We start from the raw sequence: 24,848 nt of genomic DNA, 5'->3' as shown, positions 1-24,848 counted from the left end.
TGCTCAAGAAACGTTCTGCTTTCATGGGCATGTGGGGTGAGAAAGGCAAGCATGCACAAAGCTCCAAGCCTCCAGCAATCCCTTTTAAGCTGCCACTGGAGCCATTGGTTTCCTCTTTGAGTTGGCTGCTCACTGGAAAGAAATGGGCAGGGCAGGCTTGGGATCCCAGTCCTGCTCTGTTTCATTCTCCCAGTGGCCAGGGTCAGGTTCTTTTCTAAATAAAATCAAAAGGTAGAAGTAATTTCCAACCCTGTGTGTCCACATTCTAAAGACAAATTTTAAAAAATCTAATTGTATTTTAGTATGTTGACTCCTTTGGACTAATTTTCTTTGCTTCCTTGGCTTAGGAGCATTTCCTATAAATCACTTCCACATTTAGTGTCACCAGCTTCATAAATTCATTTGTCTTTGCTAAAAGCATCCTTGCCTGTGCTGGTAACACCATACTCTCCCACCCATGTGTTTCTCTTGCATGCTCCTCTTCTAATTTAAACTGCCCAATGACATCATATTTCCAACATTAATTAATATTAGTTTTATTTGCTTGATTTCAGCTCCCCTTTTCTCTCATGCAGAAAGCCATACGAATATTTATAACCTAGATCACTCAGTGATGTTCCATTACATACTTGATAATGGCTCTCCAGTTCCTCAACTGCTACCTCTTCTTTGCATTTGGTGCCAGCCTGAGATTAATAAACCATTTATTTCTGCTATAGGCAGCACTCTCATGTCATAAAAAATGCAGAAATCTCATTCTGAACTTCCTGCTTACTTGGCATAATGCTTTATTTTCCTTTTGGTTCTCTCTCTTCCATTTGCAAGCTATGACTTGATGATTTCTTTTGCCTTGATTACCAAACATCACCCCACACACATAGAAAACTTCATCAACCAGGATCTTTTTTACAATTCTGCAATTGTAAAGGCTGCAATTTTTGACCACCTCTGATTCCTCAAATGGAGAAGAACTTATAAAAGCGACAAACCTAGTGACTTGTCGTACATTTTGTGACCATCTTGGTTCATCTTGGGTGTAGCCCTGGCTGGGCTCTTGTGCTGCCCCAGGTGGATCCATTGAGGACTTTTAATAAAAGTTGTATTTGTTGTATTTGTGGGGTGCCCCGTGGCAGGGAGGAATGATGAATCTGACTCCATGTTCTCAGAAGGCTAATTTATTATTTTATGATCTATATTACATTAAAGAATACTAAACTGAACTATATAAAGAATACAGAAAGGATGCTTACTGAAAGCTAAAAAGATAATAATGAAAACTCCTGACTCTTTCCAGAGTCCTGACACAGCTTGGCCCTGACTGGCCAAAGAGCCAAAACAACTCACATGAAACCAATGAAAAAATCACCTGTGGGTAAACAATCTCCAAACACATTCCAAAGCAGCAAAACACAGGAGCAGCAACCAGATAATTATTGTTCTCATTTTTCTCTGAGGCTTCTCAGCTTCCCAGGAGAAGAATCCTGGGGAAAGGGATTTTTCAGAAAATATGATTATTTTTATGATTATTATTATACTTTATTTTTTAACTCTGTCTAGCCTCTGTTCTAGATCAGCCTTCTCAAAGCATCAGTTCAGTCTTACTGACAAGAACAATCTAAGTTCAGCACTGACAATCCTGAATCACTGAAAAATGTACATTTTCGAACACACACGTTTCCCTTAAACTTAGCTCCTAATTTTAGCACAGCTAGGGTATAATTTTTGAACATGTAGGACTGACATTTCTCATTGCTATCCTTGCACTGGATCAACTAATCTGAAAGAGATGACATCCATCTATTTTCACTTGAAAGAGTATTACTCACACTAGAAAAGCTCCTCTGTAAATAGTATCTCAAACATTGACAATTGACTTAGGATGAGATGGCTACTCAGAGGTGAAAAAGTCATCTGGGGTAATTTCTTTTTTCCCCAATTGTAGAGGATATATATGTGCACACCATAATCCCATCTATCTTACAAGAATGCTTTAATTCGGGAAGTGAAATAGCTTTGAACTTTCATGCTGAGCAATAGAGACAGGAAACCTTCAGCTTAATTCCCCTGAACTCCAGAGGCATACGGAACTGCAGCCAACCTTTGCGACGTACACCGTCCTGCACACCCCAAAATACTTCTGGAGTCACTCCTTCAAATACAGCTCCCTTCTTCCCTGAAACAAGATACCATTAAAAAGCAAGATACCATTAAAAAAAGGATGCATGAAAGGTAGATAACTGGTTTAGTCTGCCTTCCTTTAATAATAAATACCAGGTATTTTGAGACTGAGGCCCAGATGATGCATTAATTCTAGCTATGAGTACTATGAAGCAAAGTGACATTTAAATGAAAAAAAGATAGTTACAATTCCAAATTTCCTTTTACTAGAGGCATATAACCAAATATTTCCTTTGCTTAGTCCTTGTGTTATCTGCTCAGGTTGTAAGACTGCTGTGATGATAGAGATCAGAAAAATAATAATATATATAATTATAAAAATTATTATAAATATAATTATTTATAATAAAAATATATTCTATAATTATTTATAATTATATATAATAGCTAATATATATAATAATATATATTATATATTATATATTATAATATATATATAATAAATATTATAAATAATAATATATATAATATTACTTCTCAAGGAAAGTAGAGAATAAACTGCAAAGAAGGGAGCAATCACTTTTTGTTAATTAAAATACTTCAAAAGACAATTGAGTGCTACCTGCCGACATTGTTAATTAGCCCACTGAGAAAAGAACTGCTTTGCTCTACCCTTACTTATCATCCAGCCCTGGGAAGCTCATCCTTAACCACTGCTGTACAAAACACTAAGAAAAGCTGATAAATCCTGGCATTTCTGCCATGTTTAAGACATCAGCAGAAGACACCTTCCAAACAGATTTTTTCTGATTTTTTGGGGGAAGATGCAGAGGAATCAGGCTGGCTGCTGTGCTCTGTTTCAGCCATGAAGGATGGACACACAGCTGTGCCACACAGCTGCTGCCAGGCCCCAGCACATCCCCCTGAGCACATCCCACCCTGGCACCCCCTCCTCTGCAGGCACTGGGGGCTCATGGCTTGAGTTCTACAGCCCAGACCCTCCAAAGGCTTCCCGTGCTGTCACAGCAGAAAAAGAGAAAAATACAGCAAAAGTGCCTTGCCCAAACCATAGAAGAGACATTTCCTCCTGATTTTGAGAAAGTGCTGGTAGCAGTTTCTAATATTATTTTTGTATGGATACCTGCACAAGAACTAACTTCATTTAGCAGTTCTCAAAGCTGTCTTCTGTCCTGCAAATCATAAATTAAATTTGTGTGGCTAATGTGTGTAGCAATGATATTTTATGAAAAATCCTTTCCTTAGGATTTTTTCTCCTGAGAAGCTGAGAAGCCTCAGGAACACAGTGTGAACATTGATTATCTGCTGCTGTGGAATGCAACAGGTGCATCTGTGATTGGGCTCATGTGGTTGTTTCTAATTAATGGCCAATCACAGTCAGCTGGCTCAGACTCTCTGTATAAGACACAAACCTTTGTTATCATTCTTTCTCTTTCTATTCTTAGCCAGCCCTCTGATAAAATCCTTTCTTCTGTTCTTTCAGTATAGTTTTAATGTAATATATATATAATAAAATAATAAATCAAGCCTTCTGAAACATGGAGTCAGATCCTCGTCTCTTCCCTCATTCTGGGACCCCTGTGAACACCATCACAAATGTGTGCACTAATCAGCTAACTATTTAATACAAATGTGAGTAAATGCACAAAACTGTGTTCAAGTTGAAAAACCACCTCTCCAGCTGCATAGGTAGTTTAAAAATACATATTTGGTTTTTTCTAACCCTTACCTTAACAGGTAAGTTTATCATTAAAATTAGTGCTCACCTGAACATAGTTTGGTGATTCTCTGATTCTAATTTCATAGACATTAGGTAAGGATTTCCTATTTTGAGTCTAGAGACACAGCAGTAGCAAAACACACACATTCTATTACCTGGATGAGTATCTTGCATAATACTCAGGTAGAAAAAAATATCTGCATATTTAATATTGCCAAAGGGAAACCAGTGCAAAGAAGGATTGGATTACATCAAGCACATTTCCAATTCTTGCTCAAGGAAAAGCAGATTTAGAGTTAATCAAACAGCAATCAATCAACTGCATTATTAGAAGACAGGATTTTTCAGCTCTGGTTTAAATTAATGGAAAGACCTTGGTGTCTGTGCTGTGTTTGAGTGATGGTGTGATCAGCTGCAGGACCTCTCAGCCTGTCCTCCCTAGAGTGGATCTGCATGAACAACCACCAGGCCCTCAATCATAAAGAGCTTTGGGACAGGGAAATGTGTAGGGATGATGTGAGGAGTCCTTTGAAAGAAATGACAGAGGAGAGAAGGGCAACCAAAGCCCACCATCAGCAGGGGTGTGTATCTCCTGTAGAGCTGGCCAGCCCTGCAGAAGCAGTGGCTGTAAGCACTGACAGCATCACCTGAGCACCAGTGAACACCAGAGCCCTGGCCAGGTCACCCTGGGCCCTTCCCAAAGGGATTTTGGTGTTTTCCCCCACCAGGGTAGAGGCACACACCAGAAAGAAGCCTGGATCAGTCCAGGTGCTGTGGCAGCTGCTTCTCTCTCAAACAGAGCACAGGAAGGCTTACTCCCCAAAGCACTCAATTTCAATCAAAACACTTACACAAAACAATCTCATGTACAAATTTAGGAAATCAAAAATTCAAGTGTAAGGCACTGCTGAAGCAAAGATTTGGCTCCCAATGAGAAATCCACCCATCATACTGCACACCTGAAGTAGCAGTAAAAAAATTTAAATGACAGATAGGTGGTTTTGGGAATCTTATTGTAGGTTGTTTGTTTGCTTGTGGTTTTTTTTCCCACTGGGCATGATTTTTAGCATTATATATGCATGTGCTGACAATCTCCTGATGATGGTTTAATTTTCAAAAACCACCGAATTTGCCCTTTTTATCAGCTTATTGATACACATCCTTTTCACATAAACCTAAACCTATGCAAGAGGGACTATCCACTGGTAGCAAGCAGCAAAAATTAATCCTGTTAGCACCTGCAAGTAATTTGAAGATTACATGCAATAGCAGCAGCTCAGTAACACCTCTGAGGTCAATGACAGCTGAGCCAGAATTATTGCTGACTTCTACCAGAGAAGAATTGGATATGAAGCATTCAGACACCCCAGACTGGATCTTTGAAATTTCTTTTTATTTTTTTTTTAATTTATACTCCCTTGAATCTTCCTTACACCAATTTAAATTTCAATGAGCTCCAAAGACGTACCTTAAGAAGAAGAGGAGCTTGTTGGCAGGCACATTTTTCCACTGGCAGAATATGTTCCTCAAACAATTATGTCTTATCACAACACTCACTTAAAATTTTACATCAAACTGTATCATGGGGCCCTTTTAAAAACCACTCATTAATGATGATTATGTAAGTACCATTAGATGAGAGACATTCCCATATTGCTCGTAGGAGTTATGATTTAATTCTGCTAAAATCTACTCTACCATTTGTGTAATCACTCCTGACATTTTACCTTTTGTTTTGTAAAACATTATTGTCTGTCAGAGGAAAAAAAAAAAAGATGATATTTTGGTTGTCATTGCAATCTGATTGAAAAGATGTTATTAATTAAACCTTGTACACAGTTATACCTAAAAACTCACTGACAGCTCTTGGGGGAAGATATATTACTGGAAGACAGTTGTTATTTAGGTTTCTGAGGCAACACCAAGGCACTAAGAAATCCCACACACACTCCTGTGAGTTGGGCTGATATTGTTCAGCATTTGTGGGGAATAATTAATTCAGCTTTGCCCTTCCTAGTGGCCAGCAGGGTTCAGAGTGGTCCATGACCCCACTACAAAGGAATATTTGCACTTGCCTTAACTCAGGAGATGAGTCTGCAAACACTCAGAAACAGAGCTCAGAACTCACTGTCCTCACAGACATAATACCAGGTTCTGGTTTGGACAACCTGGGCTGAGTTTTCTACCAAAAGGGGGAGGACAAGGACATTTACCAGACCTGGAATTTTCATTTTCTGTTTGTCACTCATTGACTTTTTTTTGTCATCAGAAAGGTTACAGAGGAAATACTCTTTCACAGGATAACTAAACAGAAATAGCCAAAAAATTCCAATTGTCTCTAGCCAGAGCTTTGACCAAGTCCCTTAACCAGCAGCACAGAGGTTAGTGGTAGTCCTCCTCAAGTTAATACTACACTACAAATATGCACTACATATATAAAATATATACATTCTCCTGAGCAGAGACATTGTCTATCTCCCAAACAAAGAGAAGAATTTTCTCAAATTATTATAATAAACATTGGGGTTTTTTCCTAGCATTTTAATTTTAGTGTCCATATCTTTACAGGGAATAGAGAATTTCATCAAGAAAGAAGTTTTTAAAGCTCTTACTCACCTTGGTCGCACAGGGAATTGTTTTCCTCCATAAAGTGCTCTTTGAGCTGGGATTGGGGCTTCTGAGTGCTCTGAAGGAACATGGGATGTGACTAGTGATCAAATTACTTCATGAGGGAAAGCTCATCACAGTCAGGGCAACTGCTTAAAATGCAACATAAACAGGTCTGTGTCAATATTTTGACTTTGTGTAAACAATTCAAGCTGCATCACTCTGGAGATAATGACACGTAATGCTGTATAAAATGCTCTGAAAGGGTTTTATTACTGAATTAATTTGTATTTGAGCTCTGGAAGAAAATTGGTCTGCAGTGGAAAAGTGCGAACTTCTGTGGTCCTGTTAAATATGATCCTAACAAGATCTGGAGCTCCAGAAGCATCCTGGGAAAGGGCTTCACTACTACAAGGTAAAAGGGATAAGAATGATTTTCAGAGACTGCACTGTCTTTAATCCATTTACAGAGCGTCAGAAATTCAATACGACAGAGTGGAATATATGATTCTGCCTGAGTATAAATGACATATTTCTTACCACTCTGATGCTATACCTCTGGGCAAACACTTTTTCTCCTCTTTTGCAACATCATGAGCTCAGGCTGGAAAGGACATTGATCAGTGTTTTAGAATCCTGCTAATAAAACTAAGGGAAAGCAATCTGTACACAGGAGTTTATTTAGATGCCCACAGACTTTAAATCATTCCCCTTCATAGCTCAGCCCACTGGGTATCTTATCCAACTGAATTACCATTGGGTTTTACAATGTGATATACAAAATGAGCTGACATGATTTACAAACATCCTTTGAGTATCATATAAAACACAACTCTTTCCCTTATTATACAATCATCAGGGCAATGCAAATAGACTCAATACATTATTAGCTGAAAATGATGGGGCCTTTTAAGAAAATAAATTTAACTTTACCACACAAAGTTGTTAACTAAAACAAAACCTGGTTAAAAATTGGAATAAAGTTATCTGAATGACTGAAAGTAATTTTATATTCTCAGTCCCCTTATAAATGTAATAGTACTTCATTTAACTACTAATATTTTCACTGTATAGCCACACTTCTTTCATAGTGATCAGTTTCACATTTTCTTCATGAAACTATGAAAAACTCACAAATGTAGACTTTCCAAACTGTAGCCACTATAGTTATTTCTGCAATCTGTTCCATATATTCAGTGTATTTAATTAAATAAACAAAAAGAAAAAAAAAACAACACTACACAAATGAGCAGAACAAAACACAACAGCACATTAAAGATGTGACATTTAAGCTGTAGATGCATTGCCATAGAAATATATTTTTGTTCTAATGCCACAAACTTTCTAGCCTCTTGAAGAAAACTCAGACATTAGCTGAAGAGAATCTAAGCTCTAACCTCCATATAGGGCTAAGAGTCTTGGTTTCAATTCCTGTCTAAACTTAGGTCCTCAACAGCACAGTAAATTTAAGTATTTTTGAATGTCATAAAATATGAAAAGATAAAACCTGCTTCTGAGCTGTTGGTAATGGAAGTTACCAGGCTTTAAGGTCTCCTGCTGCTGGAACAGGTGCCTCTGCACTTTGTCACTATGGCAGCAGTAACTGAGGATGACAGACATCATTATTAAACACAAAAGAGGAAAAATTCTGAACTCATCAATGATGTTGCAAATGCAAGCAAATTCTAACTACTCAACTTAAACTATATAATCTTAAGGATCTCTGGCTGTTTTTAGCACTGTCTAATCCAGAGGAATTATACTCAACACAATGCTGATAATGACTTGTGATTCCTTCTTGAGTATGTGTTGAATTGGCAGTGGGATGGGGTTTTAGTTCCATTTCTCACTGTAGAAGTCTTGTTGCTGCTCTGCACGTTTGAAGAAGAAAGTGCTTATTCTGCCATTTCATTCAGTTCATGGCATTTAATTTTATAGTTTAAGACAGACTTATTTTGATTACTTTCATTATGTCCATACCTTCGAATGCTTTAAAATGTTGGATAGCTGTGAAATATAAGTATTATGCAATCTGACTGTACATACATACATATTTTCATAAATACATCTAACAGGGACCTTGGAACCAAGTATGTGATATCATGGGACAAAATCACCACAGGCTGTCGTATTTGTAAAATCTAGATTCAAAATAAGAAGAGCTGAATTCCATCAATGTTGTCAATACACAAATTAAAACAAAAAATACAGCATTAGTTTACCCATGAAATAATTTAAACATATTTGCAAATTTCTTGACAGGAAAGGTGTGTAATTTACAACACTGAAAACTTGTAGCAACCACTGATCTCTCTGCGCTGCACTGGAAGTCACCCGACAAGGCCGGCAGGGATGAGCATAATGACAGCTCCCAAAGGCAACTCCCACACATCTTCCTCCTTTGGAGACTTTGGTAAGTGTCTGGTGTAAAAAATGCCAACGCACAGGCTTCCTTCAGGTGGTAACTCCAGCAGTTTTCCTCCCCTGGCACAGTCCAGTCTGGCCAGGTCAGTTATTGTTGAGACACTCTAAATCCACCGAGCAGCAGACATTCCCGTTCTGCACGGACAGACAAGCACAGCAGGTCACAGGGAGCAAAGGGCTGTGGCATGCAGACATAGGGGCACCCCTGACACACCTAAAAACACCTCAAAACACCTCCCCCAGCACCCAGGGTGTTGACATTGCTCCCAGCAGAGTGGCTCTCTGAGGAGGCCAACCTTGCCAAATAGCACTGAACAGCCACAGGAACTTGAAACCTGGATGTGGTACCCATAATAAAATACAGCAATGGCAACAGATGACTGGGGTTTCTCTCATGCAAGATGTTAATGGAGAGAATTTTGATGTGATCCACACAGGGAAGCTTTCAGCTTGTCTGAAATTCAAAGACAGGTCAGATTCTTGGTTCATGGCAGATATGGAGGGGATGAGGGCAACATAAACACCATACAGCTTTGGAATTTAATGTTAAGTATCTTTTTCTAACCCACAGTCATTTATAAAGCTATCTTATGTAATAAAATAAATTCAGCAGCTACTAAACGCCCAAATGAGCTTTTTTTTTTTTTTTTACTTTTCTTTTTTTTCAATCCATCACAAATCTACAGAAAAAAAAGCTCAAAAGAATGGCAGAAATGCTACCTTCAATAATTTAAAGCCCTGAGGCAATAGCTTTCTCTCCTAGAGTGAACAGAAGAACATTTATATAACCCTAAACAACATTTTCATAATTCTGATATTAGCACAGTGGGGTCATCACTGCACAAAGCAAGGGAAATAGACTGCACTCCTGCATGAGAGCCATTGGATTAAATACATCTTGGTGAGATCAGGCGACAGAAACTGTGACATCCCCTTCCCATCACTACTGTGGGAGTGCCTTTATCTCTGAGCTGCAATGCCTTTTAACTTGTGTACTTGCTGGTGAAACTTTTACAGCCGTGTTTTTGCTTCAGCTTACCAGCTCTGTAATACACATTTTCATGAACATCCACACTAGGTAATTACTGAAATGTTACTCTTGACTCATACTGAGAATGCCTGAAGGGCACTTCAAGAGAATGTCTGAAAGTTGCACTAGGATAGCAACGTATCTGTGCTCAACATTCTCAACAAGGAGAGAACTATTTTGCTTTTACTCTGCCAGACAGAAAACACATGGGTTCTCTGCTGGCTCTCAGGTCTCATTTAGCTCCCCAAGATCTTAATGTGAGCCTCCAAGGGAAGAAAAGGACCCCGATTTTATCAGGTACATTCCACGACCATTCCACCGGGCCCACCATACCTTGCATTTGCAGGTTGTACAGGGAGATCCCACCATTGTCCATACAGCACCACTGAGCCTTGTGATCCCATAGCCGTCTGGACAGGTTTTCCTGATGTCATAGGTGATGTTGTCAGCCAGGCAGGGGTCACTGACGCAGTGGGGACAGCACTCTCCCTCTGAGATGGCTGTGTACTCGCAGCTCAGGGTCGGGCACTGAAGGGGCCAGCAATCCACCTCTCCTTCCTATAAACATTGAAGCAAGTGTCATTGTACCTGCCATTTATGAACCAACAAGAAACTTTCTACCCTTTGAAAGCACTGTTTTCCCAAAATCACAACAAACTGAATGGTTCAGAACTCAGTTTGGTTGATCACACAAATACACGTTGAATATTGAGCTGAATTTTCCTAAATGTAGCAGATCGTAATTTGGTTGATTTCTGACTAAACAACAACACTCATCATTGTAGCAGGAGCACTTGAGTTCTTTGGGGCTTCTGAAGGCAGGGTTAAATACTGGGTACCAATATTTTCTACAAACTATAATTTTTGCTGTGATTGCCTTGCAGACTCATGCACTCTTTCTACTCCTGGTCACATAAACATCTCTGCAGGATCACAGCAAGTGTTTAATAGCAAATTAAAACTGCAGATATAGAAAATTAACACTGCAGATAGATGTAGTTTAGTATGTTGGAGAAGCACTGAACATTGATTGAAGTAGCAACTGCCAATATCAACTTTATTATCAGCTCCTAAAGGAATTGTTAGAGCAATACCATTTGTGTTCCACTGACTTATTTTATTCCATCATTTATTTATTTTTCATTTTATTATTATTTTTATTTGAAAAAAAAAAACTGAAACAATTTAGCAGATAGAGACATGGAGAAGACAAAAACATCAGGTCACTTCTGCACAGTGTTTCTCTGCGTGTCTAAATTTATCTTGGAAAGTTCTTCAGTAACTTGTTCTATACTGCTCTGTAAACACTTCAGATGCTGAGAACATCACACACTGCACAGAACCTTACATACAACACTGATTTAGGGCATCACTGTCTTACAGGTTTGGTTGTTATCCCAATAATAAAATTAGGCAAGAAACTGCAAGCCACAACCTCAATACTTACTCTGTGCATTATGGATAATTACCTCATGACAGCAACTTAGCTTTGAATGTAATTTCCTTCCTGATTCTCAGACACCTCTTGATTAGTAACATATATAAAGACTGTGTTATACAGACAGCTAGAAATAGAGAACTGATCATTTTAATGAACTTCATTGATGCACTAATTAGCATATCTATGGGAAACCTAAAGCTTTAAGGGAATAATCTATAGTGTCTAATGAGAAAACAAGTGATTGTTATTCTCTATGTTTTTCTAGTAATTTCAGTCTTATTTGGTTAATTTTTTCTAATTTATACAGTGTCACCCTGGTTTTTTAAGATTTTCTAAACCTTCTGATGTTGACATTCTTGTAGTGAACTTTCTCACACACTTGCTGTAAATAACTCACTGTTTTGCATTCCTTTATGGAGGAGGAGAAAGTTGATGGACTGTTGGTTTGTCCAGTGTCATTGGAGAGGTGGCACTGACATTCTCCAATCCAGGGCCACTTTTGGAAATCTATAAATGTTGGAGTCAGAAAATAAACTTCCCTTTTCCTTCACCTTGAGAACAGTGGTGTGCACTTGTGTTTTTTCATGTCCTATAGTGACAATACAGTGGCACTGGCACTCCATGTTTCCAGATTTACAGAATTCAAACAAATAAATAAATATCTAAATTTATTATTCCTTTTGACAAGACAGATATAATTAAAAACTGAAACTTCTCCAACCAACTCCATCACATGCATAAAAGGTGTGAAGAAGTCATTAAATATCAGACAACCTCATAAAAGTTCTCAAAAGCAGACTAATGCTAAAATTAATATAGTGTTGAGGTTTCCAAGGTTTTTGTCAAGCTCTCAATTTTTCTCATTAGACCTGATTATTCAGCAGTAAGGCAAAAACTGATGGTGTAGATTTCAGCTCTCTGGGGCTCTCTAAATGCTACATTATCATCACCATCCACATTCATTGGTGAGCAGTACCTGAAAGGGACCTTCCCACTGAGGAGTTAGACACTGATCTCTCCATCACTTAATCATCACCCAATCCCTGGAATTAATATTATGGATTCTGAAATCCATAATATGGATGGGTGGTAGTTTGAGGAATTGCCCTTTTATGTCTTAGCCCTTCTAAGGTTTGTGCTATGGACACAACTTATTTCTTGGCATTGGCTTCCCCTTCCTCATAGGTGGCAACCTTCTGGGGTGAGGTCAGGAAGGGAAACCCAAACATCATTTCATAGAGTGACAGCCCCAGATCTTGCTGGGGTTGAAAAGCAGGTGACGGAAGAGCCAGGAGCCTGCCTCCAGGTGTGTGCTGCTAAAAGCCACAATCCTGCTTGCCCTCCCCACCGTGCTGTGCTCCTACCAGGCAGCGGCAGTGCTGGCAGCTGTAGGTCCAGTTGTCCCCGCTGCGGTAGAGCCGCTGGCCGCTCTGGTGCAGGCACTGGCTGGTGACGCGCGTGTCGCACTCGGGGCAGCAGAACAGGTCGGCGCTGGGGCTCCCGCAGTCACACGCTGTCCTCCGGCAGAAAATCCTCCCGTCCTGCAGCACACAGGGCCCGCCATCAGCCACCGCCCGGCCAAGGGCACGGGGCTCACAGCAAAGGGCACGGCTTCGGTTAATCAGGAAACGTTAATTGCTTAGTGCGCTCCACGCCAATAAGGATGGGTTGGCACCATGATGCTTTTTGAAAAATCCCTTCCTCGGGATTTTTCCCCTGAGAAGCTGAGAAGCCTCAGAAAAGAAACATAAGCAATAATTATCTGATTGCTTGGAATGTGGTTTGGAGGTTGCTCACCAACAGGTGCATCTTTGATTGGTTCCATGTGAATTGTTTTAATTAATGACCAATCCCCGTCCAGCTGTGTCAGACTCTCTGGTCTATGATGGGTTTTTATTATTCATTCTTTCTCCAGCCTTCTAATGTCTCCTTTCTCTTTCTTTAGTATAGTTTTAGTATATAATAAAATAATAAAATAATGTAATGTAATGTAATGCAAAGTAATATAATATAATATAATATAATATAATATAATATAATATAATATAATATAATATAATATAATATAATATAATATAATATATCATATCATATCAGCCTTCTGAGAACTCAGAGCCCAATTCTCATCTCTCACCTCATCCTGGGGACTCCCAACACCACAGCAGTGGATCTCGCCTGTTATAATACAACAAATACCAGTACTATCCCAGGTTCTGTCAGTGCATGGATCCAATTCTGGCTGAACCTGACAACACATTTTTTCCTGTCTCCAGCCAACTGAATTTAAAAGCAGTCAGTATCTCAGTGAAATACAGTGAAGCAATTTTATATCTCATTGGTTACATCAACAAACTCTTCAACCAGTTGCCACTCTAATACATACATTATTTATTTAGCACTATTTTGACTGAAGGTACCACTGTGAGGAAAATAACTTCAATAAAGGTGATCCCTTTAACTGAATAAGGGCAAAATATAGCATAATCACAGTAGCATTACTTGTTATTTATTCTGACCTCTGTATCTCTCCCACATCTGGGTCTACAGTACACTAGCTTAAAAGATAAAAGAACTTATAATTCATTATAATTTAGTGCATTATAATTTAGGCACACATTATTCTACAAGCTTTGTTCAGCCTTGTATCAAACCAAGGTAAGTATTCTGTACTAGTGGCTAGATTGCCACTTCAGCTGTGGGAGCAGGGATAAACAATCTTTATCTCCTTACTCATCAGCCTGAGTAAATCACAAGGCAGAACGGCAGGAGCCCATTTCCTTGGCCATGTGTTTGGCCAGGTCCAGCTGCACATCAAAAGCCAGCCTAGCCCAGCAGCTCTGTCAGGATGAGCAGCACCAGGCATGCAGGGCTGTGACAGGAATCCAGGGACCTTTGACCGTGGCAGTCTCTTTCCTCTTCTGTGCTCATTAATAATGGCTAACAACAGCCCAACTGCTTAAATGCAATTCAGTTTCTAAGCCTTCAAGATCAGTTTTCAAAATTTCCCTTTTGGCTGGTGACACTGCTGGTAACTCTGTGTTTCCCTGAGCATGTTCTATGTTGCCTTTACTCTCCATATTTCAGAACACTGGAAAAATCTGATGATTTTGCCAGAGAACTTTTGGTAATCATAATATACTGCTACTGTGTTTAGTCTCTAAGCACCTGTGTTTTGTGTACAACCTCATCAGCTCTGAACATTTCAAAAAACATTTTTATCCCTATACTGCAGCAGCAGAAAGCCTCATAAGCTACACTATCTCATGTGCATCTTTGCAGTTCAGCAGTAGCCCTGAGAAATTTGAGAAATAGATGTAGAAAACCTTATTTTCTTCTTTCTAATAACATATACCATCTCATTACTACCTCTTCCTTCCCACCTTACTCACTGAATCAGTTCTACATTCTTCAAAAGCATCAGAGGTATGCTCATAAAATTGTTCTTATCAAAGCAAAAACTGACACAGAAGAGAACAGCTGTTAAGGTGGTCCAAGTTTTCACAGAGCCCCAAAGCCAGTTTGAGAAGAAATCAGGCCCTGCAAAAACGAAACCACCAAATGGTTCTCACCCTCAGGAACACACATCAGCCTGGCAGATCCCCCTGCTCCCAGTGCTGTGTGCATCTCCCAGGCCTTTTTTACAGGCAAGGGAGGGCTGCCTTAACCAGAGACAGACTCAAAAGCCCAGACTGCACAGCCGGGCTTTGCTCTTTTCAAGAGAGCACAATAGCTTCCCATCCAAATTCTAGCCTTAAATGTGATGGTCTATTAAATCCACAATCGTTCAAAAAGATGACTATACAAGACATGTCTAATGTACTAAAAGAACAGTGTTAATTTATAGTTTTGAGAATTTATGATTTTGTAAACTTTATGTACATTTCGATGAACAAGAATGGTTTGAAGACACTGGGTCCAGTGAAACACTGAAATAGCCTGTGCTTCAGTAATGACACTTTGCTTCATTACATAAATGAAGGAATAGAGGAATATAATTTCCTCTATTCTACAGTATTCTTCTTCACAAATAGCTTTGTAGTTCATTAAGTAAGGTTAATGTATTTCCTTTGTACCAGAATGCAAGTTAAAATATTTTAAAGCTGGTAACTCTTTGTTTCAACCTGAATATATACACCCGTCCTTTGCCAGAGTAACTACAGCAAAACAAAAGCCAATATTTTGGGTAAAACAAGTAAGCAGGATCATTGCAAAGTAGTATAAGGAATGGTTTAGTTACATTCTGCTCTTTTCCTCACTGCAAACTGAGCAGGCTGCAAATATCAAGCAGGGGCAGTTTTCCATGCAACTGCACGGAAGGGAGAGGTTTGAGCAGTCTGGTGTAGTGGAAGCTATCAGGATGTATAAAAATGTATTTCATTAAACACAGTGAAGACTTCCCATTCTGCCTGAGATGTGATATATAAGGAGCTCTTCTTGTTTTCCTTAAGCTGTAGACAAGAATTTGCTCTTGAATCAAGCAGCTACTGGAATGAAATTAAATGCAAGTGTTAATTCACATATGGAAAAAGTGAAGTGAGGAAGACTCATAGTAAGAGTCATAACAACAGTGTCAGGCTCAGTTTAAACCATGTACTAGTTAATAATTTCTATATTTTCATATACTAGTAAGAGCATTCAACATAAGATATACATGCAATGAGAAATGGTAAATAACAAAAATTGCAAGTGATCTAAAATGTGAATACTAATAGTTATAATTCTGCAAAGGCAGACCAGATGTCTCCACATATATTAAACTGCTTAGCCTACTGACTGGAAATTCTTTCATAAGCTTGCCAGCTCCCCCAGATTACCATAAAAGCTTGATGGGTACTCAGTAAAGTTGTATACTTCAGTTTCTAAAGGAGGAGTTTTAGGAAGCTTGAGGCTACTTGAAGTAAAAAATATAGCAACTCACAAGAACATATTCCCTACTGAGCCCAAACCAGCAGTGAACTTTTTAGGTTGTGCTCACTCTGAAGGCTTAATTTTCCCTTCTGCTACACCACTGCAAAACAGAAAGGATGAGGCCTTCAGCTTCCTGAAACTTCAAAACTCCTCCTTCCCTCTGCTCCCCTCTGCTTCTGGGGCTCCCAGGCACTGAGATATGGAGACTGATAGGCCAATTCCATGCTCCATCCTCAGCTCCTCACAGAGGCCAAAACCTAATCTTACCTGATCTCATGTATGGGCCTATAGTGCTTTGCCATGCCTTTGGACAGCTTTACCCACACTGTGAACAAATCAGGTCAAAGTGACCAAAAGAGACCAACCACTTCTCAGATTAGGGTGCTTCTAAAATTCTTCTGATTTCAAAGAGAGCATTCTTCTGCTCACTAGTGAAAATTGAGAAAGCAGGGCCAAATGTTCTTCTAACTTGGTTACGATATGAAGAAAAAATTTTAAAAAAAGGTAATGTTCAGGGAAAAAAAACAAAAACCAAACCACCAACAAAAAATTCCCACCCTGATCTAAACATTAATTCTTTAAGGTACCTCCATTGGTACCAGACCTGGCTTCTCCAAACAAGCAGAGAGAGCTGCACTGCTCAGGTGGAAGACCTGCCAACACAGCCAAGGAAAAAGCTGGCCTTCAGCCTTCACTTCACCCCTCTTCACTTGGAGGAAACTAGTGCCTGTGCTGCATCTTCTGACCTTTCACTCATGCTCCCACCTTTCTTCTCACCCAGTTAACTCAAATGCATTCCAAGCACAGGGAAACACAGCCAAGAGGAAGTGGGCTGACTACACTGCTGAGAGGTGCATATTCATAGGAAACAGAAATTAAAGTCAGTTTTCAGCATTTCATACAAAAGAGAAATTAAAGTCAGTTTTCAGCATTTCCAGGAAGCATGCTGGAACCTGCACATTGTGTTAAAGAGTAATGCGTAATGGGTAAAAAACCCTCTCTAAGGCACACTCTGAAATGCTCTGGCCCACAGGGCGACATGGTAAAAGCTCAGCAGGGCTGACCACCAACAAGTGTCTGGTTGAGCAAATCAAGAAAATAAAAGCCTTCCCAGAAGAACATCCCCATCCCAGCTTCAGCGTCCAGCTTCCCTTTTGCCTTGGGCTTAGGCTAATACTTCTGCCACCAACAGCATAAATAGGGTTTCTGACACGAGCCCAGAGGATGAAAGGCCCCTGGAGCCCTGGATCTCACCTTGCAGGAGCACACGGAGCATCTGTCCTCCCGCAGGGTCCACACCTGCCCGTTCCTCTTGAGGCCACCCTCGTGGGGACAGTCTCCAGTGCAAGATGGCCCAGAGGGACAAAGGCAGTCAAAGCCTCCTGGCAGGTTCACACAGGCTGAGTCATTCCAGCAGGTGTGGATCTTTAAGGCACACTCATCGATATCTGCAAAACAGCAATATAAAGGTTTATAAAAGCTTTGGGCACATGTTTCTTGGGTAAGCTTTATTTCTGAATTAAGTAATTATTGCTTATTGTTGTTGCTGGATGAGGGTGCATTCCTTTTTATAGCATCCATATTTACTTGGTAGACTTAAAGCACTGATGGTTTTTAGGTTATTCTTCAGCATTTACTTTGATTCCACAAAGAACTCTTAAATAATCTCATCAGGCTGAATTGTAAATGCTGAGTCTGAGGTACCTTGGTGAAACCATATATCAGTGACAAATTGGAACCTTCAGATAAATGTGCATATTCATTTCCCAGTGACTAGAAACTAGCAAGCAGAGTGACTTTCTGTTAATGAGACCACTCTCTGTTCTGGGATTTACATCAAAATAGAATTGCATTACTCTTTATAATTTCCTAGCACAAGCAACATTCCCCATATTAAAGCAGTCAGTTGCATCCTTTCCCCATTGCTAGAAGGTGTAAATGAATTGGCAAAAAAAAGGAAAAAAAAAAAGAACTTGGAGGCACCTTATACACAAAAAAATATATCTTAAAGCTATGCAGTATGATTTAGCAATGACACAAAGAATAGGTGACAAGAGAAAATGATTATACACCAGAGAAAAGCGAATTAGAGTATCCCAATAAATTTGCTCTTGGAGGGTAAAATATAATTATGCAATATGAATTTATCTAGGGAGTTCATGCAGTGTTCTTTTTCTTGCAATGAAAGCTATTAGATTTTTAAGCACATTGCATTGCTAAAAATTGGTGTTTCTTTCAGACAATAACTTTGTATTTTTCTTAAACAATATATTGGCAAATTGTCCAGATGAAATACCAGTAAATGGTGGGTCTCTTTTGTTCCAACATGAGCAATGAAAACTGTAATCAACAGTGGAAGGAAGGGTGGAAAATAAAATCCTTTAGAAGTATATGATGGTTTCTATCATGATAGTTCCAGAATAGCATTAGATAAATCCAGAAATTACAAGGAAGAACCACCATACTTATAATTTGAAATAACCTTATTGCTAGGGTGAAATTTTAACTGTTCATTATCACTCAACAGTACTTTTAACTTCCCTCTAAACCAACAAAGTCAGAAGAACTTACAAACAAGAGTTACCTAAAGTCTAATTTAGGTAGGATGTGATGTCCAGTGGCTTTACTTTTAGGACAGCTGCTACAGGTTCATAATTCATCACCTCAAAGTGTCCTATCTTAAAAAGACTAAGGATTCTCTCATTCTGCTGAAGGAAACTCTTTACAACAACCATATCGCTAACTTCAGTCTGGTGTGGCTAGTATAATTCCTGATTTCAACTCACAAATACTCCAGGAACAAGTGGAAATGTGCTCACATCCTTGGATTTGATGAAATGTGAAAATCAGCCTGCACAACCGAGTCAAAGCTTTGGGCTGCCAGAAAATGACTTTTCATTGTTGTGCTCATAGATCCAAAGGGAAGCTGGAGGTAATTTATTTCACTGCCTTCCCAGGGCTTCACTCCTGGGCTAACCTGTGGGCCAGTCCTTTGCACAAAGGGTCCCAGTGGCCTGACAGCCTGATTCAATTGCTCATCACTCACACTTGCCTACAAATGGTGCATTTTGCTGTCCTGAAAGTCTGAATTGCCAGAAAAGAACATTGTTGCTCTAGTGCACAACTTAGCCATAACTGAGTGCTTGAAATATTCACTACTGGTGGTGAAAAAGATGCAGCACTAAGAGAAATTAAAATTTGTAGTTCATTGTTTAACATGTGCCAGAGTACTGCAGGAGGTAAAAAGCATGAAGACTGACATAAAGAGAACTATGAATGAACTGGTATCAAATGAATTATATCCAAACAGCTACTGTAAAACTTAAAACATTCTCAAAGGTTTCCCATTTTCCTTTCAATATACTTTGACTTGTATTTTTTGTTGAAAACAAAGGTATAAATGAAGTATTCACGTTGCCTTTGGTGGTTTCAACAAGCACCATCAATACTGCCTTCCCTCCCACATTAAGAGCTCCTTGACTATAATCTGTATAGGATGGAGTAGAATAACAGTGCAGATTGGAAGGGTACCTTTCACAGCTCAAAACTAAAAGGATTTCACAGATGAAGATAAAGCCATATTGCCTACAGAGTTGCATTTAATTGCTTTACTTATGGCACTGAAATCTAATTCTGTTTCCATGTAATTTAACAGATTTATGGAAAGCCAGATGTTAGCAATTATAGAAACTAACATTATTCATGTTTTCAGTAGTACAGACCTGTTCACACAAAGCCAACTTAATCTCTAATGTGCATGCAGAAGGGGAGAACCCCATTTATGTACCTCTGCTGCTGGTCTCCATTCAGCACACATAAAAAGGATGTCCCCATTAAGAGCAGCCCAAACTGGTAAATGGGTGATTCTTGATGAAGAATCAAGCAAAGCATGAACATAAATTCCTAATTGCTATGCAGCTTTTTGGTTCTTTCTGAACTAATAGTTTATTATTCTTTTTATGGTATTTATTATTTAAAAGTTTTAGCCATTAGTCAGATATAAAAGGTTTGGATTGACATGCACTCATTTTCAGCAGAACTTTTAACAGAACTAACTTTTTGAGAACATCCCTTTGGCAGTTTTTTTGTCGATGTTGATTGCATTTCCTAAAGCCAGAACAAACCGACAATGTTCCTAGTAACTTGGGGGACAAAAGTTACAAGCATGACATGTTTTTGTCCCTGTCTCTCCTTCAGCCTAAAACCAGACTGGGGGCATGGGGAAGGAAGAAGAGCCCAGCCAAATGCTCCCACATGGTTAGTTCTCAGTTAGGTGCAGAAAGTATTTTATTTAATGAAGATCAAATGTCCATATGAGGGTGAGATCAGCATGTAGATGGCTATGCAAAGCATGAAAAAAAGTACTTGTACTTAGTGTGAAATTTCTCCTCAACAACTGGAATCAATGGTTATTCTTAGGTTATTCTTCAGCATTTACTTTGATTCCACAAAGAACTCTTAAATGATCTCCATCAGACTGAACTGTAAATGCTGAGTCTGAGGTACCTTGGTGAAACCAAATATCAGTGAAAAACTTCTTCAACTTAGGTGTTGAAAAGTTAACCTAGTTCAGCTGTCCAAAACAATAATTTAGTGAGTGTGAAAACTTTGATGAGACTTTTGCATTTAGCTTATTTTTGTAGTGTTCAAATCCTTGCTTAGCTGATATTCTCCACGTCCCATCACATTTCATTTGCTTTCCCACACCTGTGCTTGGAAATGCAGGCCCAAAACTGGAATATTTAAAGATGGGCAAGGCAAAACTGCACACAAATCTCATTTCCAATTATGCCAACACAAAGGAGGAAGGAGACAAAACATTAGTTTATAAATCAAGCAACTTTGAAGAACACTGGAAATAGCAAGGAGACTCCTTATTCTTTCCTCATATATAAAGGACAAGACCAAAACATCTGCCTTTATGTCTGGAGGGATCAATTCTTTCATGTATCCTGTCAACCCATGGAAATGATCTGATTTTCACACTTGAAATAGGATTTTGCAATTTTATTTATTATATACTGAGATTCTCCAAGGCTAAAACTACTAATTTACCCCAATAAAAGTGGCAGAGCTTTCCTTACCCTCTCCAGACAGTTCCTTCTCAAGGAGAGGTGAGGGTATAGTGGTAACACCCATACTGAGGAGAAATTTGCTTGTACTGCAAAGTTTTACGCAATTTTCTATCAACAACACAGCAGCAGCAAAGGGATTGCTGCCAAGACCTCACACAAGTGATCAAAATTTTCACTCTTCAAACTCTCCAGCCAGTGCTTCTATGAACAAATGCACAGCCACAAGTGACCCTACACATTTTAGCAATCAGTCACATTTTGTGGATGAAAAAAGAAAGAGAAGGAAACCACCCAAGAGGTGCTCATTCCCAATATATTCCCAAAGTACATGGATAGCTCAGTAATGTGGGCAGGCAAGGAAACAGAATCAAAATGGAAGCAAATAATCCCCTGAGATGCAATTTCCTTTTCCATCCTTTTTGGCTGTAATGAGAACTAATTTGCCTCAGATATTGTGAGAGGTCCCACGGCCACTGCATTTGAATCAGGTAGAAGACAAGCATGACTGTACATATCAACACAAGTTCATTAACTTGCTTTCACTGAAATTTGAAATCAATCCCCAGCTACTTCATTTCTTACTTTTCAAGGCTATCCAGGTTTTAATTGTAAGACTTTTCCACAGCACCTTAATAAATGTGTGCAAGCAAGCCATGCAGTGTGGAGTTCTGTATCATCATGATAAGCTGTTGCAGAAGAAAGAACCACACTAATGTGCTAATTTTAACTGTTATGGTACATTAAACCATTACAGTATATTGTTAACGTGAATAATGTAAGCTGGGCTCCCAAACCAATGTATGTACAAGTTAACTAAACTCTGTTTTGACAAATCATTTTTCACAGACAACTTGTCACTTAATGATTGTTTTGCCTTCTTTCTAAATCAAAGTTATTTGGAGTTGTCCTTGAAAAACTATCACCAAATGCATTCATTGTTAGCTAGAAGATATTTTATGATAGTACTTTTATACTATAGAGACATAATGGTCTATTAAAGAACAGTGCATAATAAATTAGATCCTGAATGAAGAATTTACTAAAGCTTTCTAAAAATACAGAAATGACTAAACACAATTACCTTGAAGATATGTAACACAATTTTCTGCCAGAATACAAAAATTAGAATTTACTAGATGGAAAGTAAATAAGATAATCTTTATTTTACAGGATAAAATCCACTGACACCAACTCTGATACTGTGAGCTTTAAGAAATTCTATGAGCAGAACAGAAGAAAGCTGTGAAATAGCAGGTTCTGTTTGGCCTTGGATATTCTGTACCACATTCAAACCTTCCTGCCTCCACAGCACTTCCCTACCAACAGACAGGAAAGTAATTCTCAGGCCCATGGGAAGATTTTCCAGGGATGGGTCTTTTCCTTTTTGTGTGAAACAGAAAGGGGGAAAATAAAATCTAACCTCCTTTGCTTTTACTTTCTAACCTAGATAAGAGACCCCACTGCAGCATACCATGGAATACATGAAAGCTTCAGGAACAGATTTAAAGCCCATTCAGATCTGACCTGCCAGCACTGCTGCACCCAGCTTTTGTGGGGGACTAATACTTGTGGGGTTTCCTTTCATGAGCTCTTCAGTCCTGCCTTTTCCCAGCTCTCCCTTCCCCAAACCAGCAACTCTCACCCTGCAGTGAGCTCTAGCTACACTACCTTTCAGGCTGGAATAAATGGTGAATCCCATGGGGATTTGGTGGGAGGAGGATCCATGTTAAGCTTCCCTACAAAATTTGTAGTGGTTCCTAAAGAAAAAAAAATAAACAAAACTTGACAGGCCCTGCTGCCTTGGTGGTTGTTCCTTCTGTGAGTGCAAGTCCCAGTGCAGGGACCAAGAAACACAAATCATCATGAAAAATCAGTAAATCTGCACTCCAGGGTCTGAACAGCACTCTACAGACTGAAAGAATCTCACTCAGAGATGGAGATTGAAAAGTATAATTTGCTTTGGATAGATAGTCACAAATGCTGTATCACATGACAGCCCATCATTCTCTATGAAGTTTTATTGTTTCTTTACTTCAGATTGCAGCCAAGCTCCTATTACAAAATTAAAAAAAAAAAACAAAACAAAAACAACCAAACAACACAGCAGCTGTAGCCTACAGGTTTTAATTGCCAGGCAAACTTTGGTAGCAACTTTGTACAGTAATTGTCTTTTGTCTGCAAGCAGTTTTTCTTAATAATGCATTGTGAAAGACCAAGGGCTCACAAAACCACTACTGCGGGAAATCAAATTACATTCTCTTAATTTGAGCCTACTCACCATCACTATATGAAGCTGACATCCCTGATAAAAGCTGTCTTTGGTTGATATTTTGAGCAATAAAAGAATTTCCCCAATCTTGAAGGGACCTGGCTAAGCCACACATCCTTATTATCCAAGCTCTGGCGCAATATTATGACCTTCTGTGCCACATCTGCTGATTTACTCAATTGTCCCTCACCAGGTGACAAACTTCCCTGTTTTCTCTTTGTCAATGAGAATTTAGCTTTCAGAAGCACTGAGGTATCACACTTCCCAAGTAGATGCTATTTTTCTTAATGTTTTGCAAGCACTGCAGACATAGTGCAAGCAATGACTCAGCTCCATAACACCCACATCAAATGGAGAGAAAAGGGGTTAACCAAAATGTACAGAAATGCATCCAACAAAAGCAACTGGCTGCCTGGGCTTTGGGCAGCCTGTCAGAGCAACTCCCTCCCACTGTCCTGTGATATTTAAGACTCTGTGTAATATTTGTTGTTATTATTCTGTAGAAAGGGGTTTAATCTTGTTTTTAGCCTATTTATTGTTCTCCAAGTTTGTCCTTCAGGGAGGAAGAAGAAATGTTTCAAAACACACTGAAAGCCTATGGCTCATACCCACCTCATGTACACAAATTCAATAGACAATACAGCAGGAAAAATACTGTTGCTAAGCAGATGAACCCTCTTTTATCTGAAACAGAGTGAAAGACACCAGTTCTGACTCTAAATGTTCCACCATGCAAACAAGTTCTGTAATGTGACATATTAGCTAGAAGTTGCAGTGTTCTCTCTCTGCTGTTTTACCCAATTCTTAGTTGCATTTTGAAATAAACATCAGGGTTTGAATTTGTCAATATGGCTTAACAGAATCCTCCAATTAATTTTTAAATTATTTCATTTCATTATACTGGTGAGGCAAACTGGTTTATTTTACTTCCTCACTGGTACCCTGCAGCAGATGGTTCAGAGAAGCTATTTCATTAAAATAACCCCACTAATTTCTCATTCTGTTTACAACACCTCACCTCACAGACTTCCAGCACGCTGTGCAGGTCAAAATGAGGGCAGTGTGTTTGCATGTCATCTTATTCCTCCAGTCTCCATCAGCACATCTGGGGCTCCTTTTCGCAGCGCCCAACCCTTCAAAAGGGATTCAGTGCAAGAAAAGATGACCTTTCCAGAGCTGAGCCTGCCTGGGGTCAGCCAGAGTCTTGCCTACGTGTCTGTCTGTCTTGTGACATCAGC

General features: G+C 39.2%; 1 protein-coding gene across 5 annotated transcripts in view; it reads right to left on the bottom strand.

The window, feature by feature from the left end:
- Nucleotides 1–7,127: 7,127 nt before the first annotated feature.
- The window catches only part of NELL1 (neural EGFL like 1), a 275,070-nt gene continuing 257,349 nt past the window's right edge, over nt 7,128–24,848 (bottom strand). For all 5 annotated transcript variants that reach the window (XM_058025608.1, XM_058025606.1, XM_058025607.1 and 2 more), the window contains 4 exons: nt 17,521–17,714; nt 12,723–12,899; nt 10,251–10,475; nt 7,128–9,022 (listed from right to left, as the gene is read on the bottom strand). In XM_058025608.1, coding sequence (XP_057881591.1) covers nt 8,972–9,022; nt 10,251–10,475; nt 12,723–12,899; nt 17,521–17,714 — 647 coding nt within the window. In that variant the 3' untranslated portion in view covers nt 7,128–8,971. The remainder of the gene's footprint in view (nt 9,023–10,250; nt 10,476–12,722; nt 12,900–17,520; nt 17,715–24,848) is intronic.

Source organism: Melospiza georgiana, chromosome 6 (assembly GCF_028018845.1).
Source record: "Melospiza georgiana isolate bMelGeo1 chromosome 6, bMelGeo1.pri, whole genome shotgun sequence".
Classification (NCBI taxonomy): domain Eukaryota; kingdom Metazoa; phylum Chordata; class Aves; order Passeriformes; family Passerellidae; genus Melospiza; species Melospiza georgiana.
This window is presented reverse-complemented; position numbering and strand designations above follow the sequence as displayed.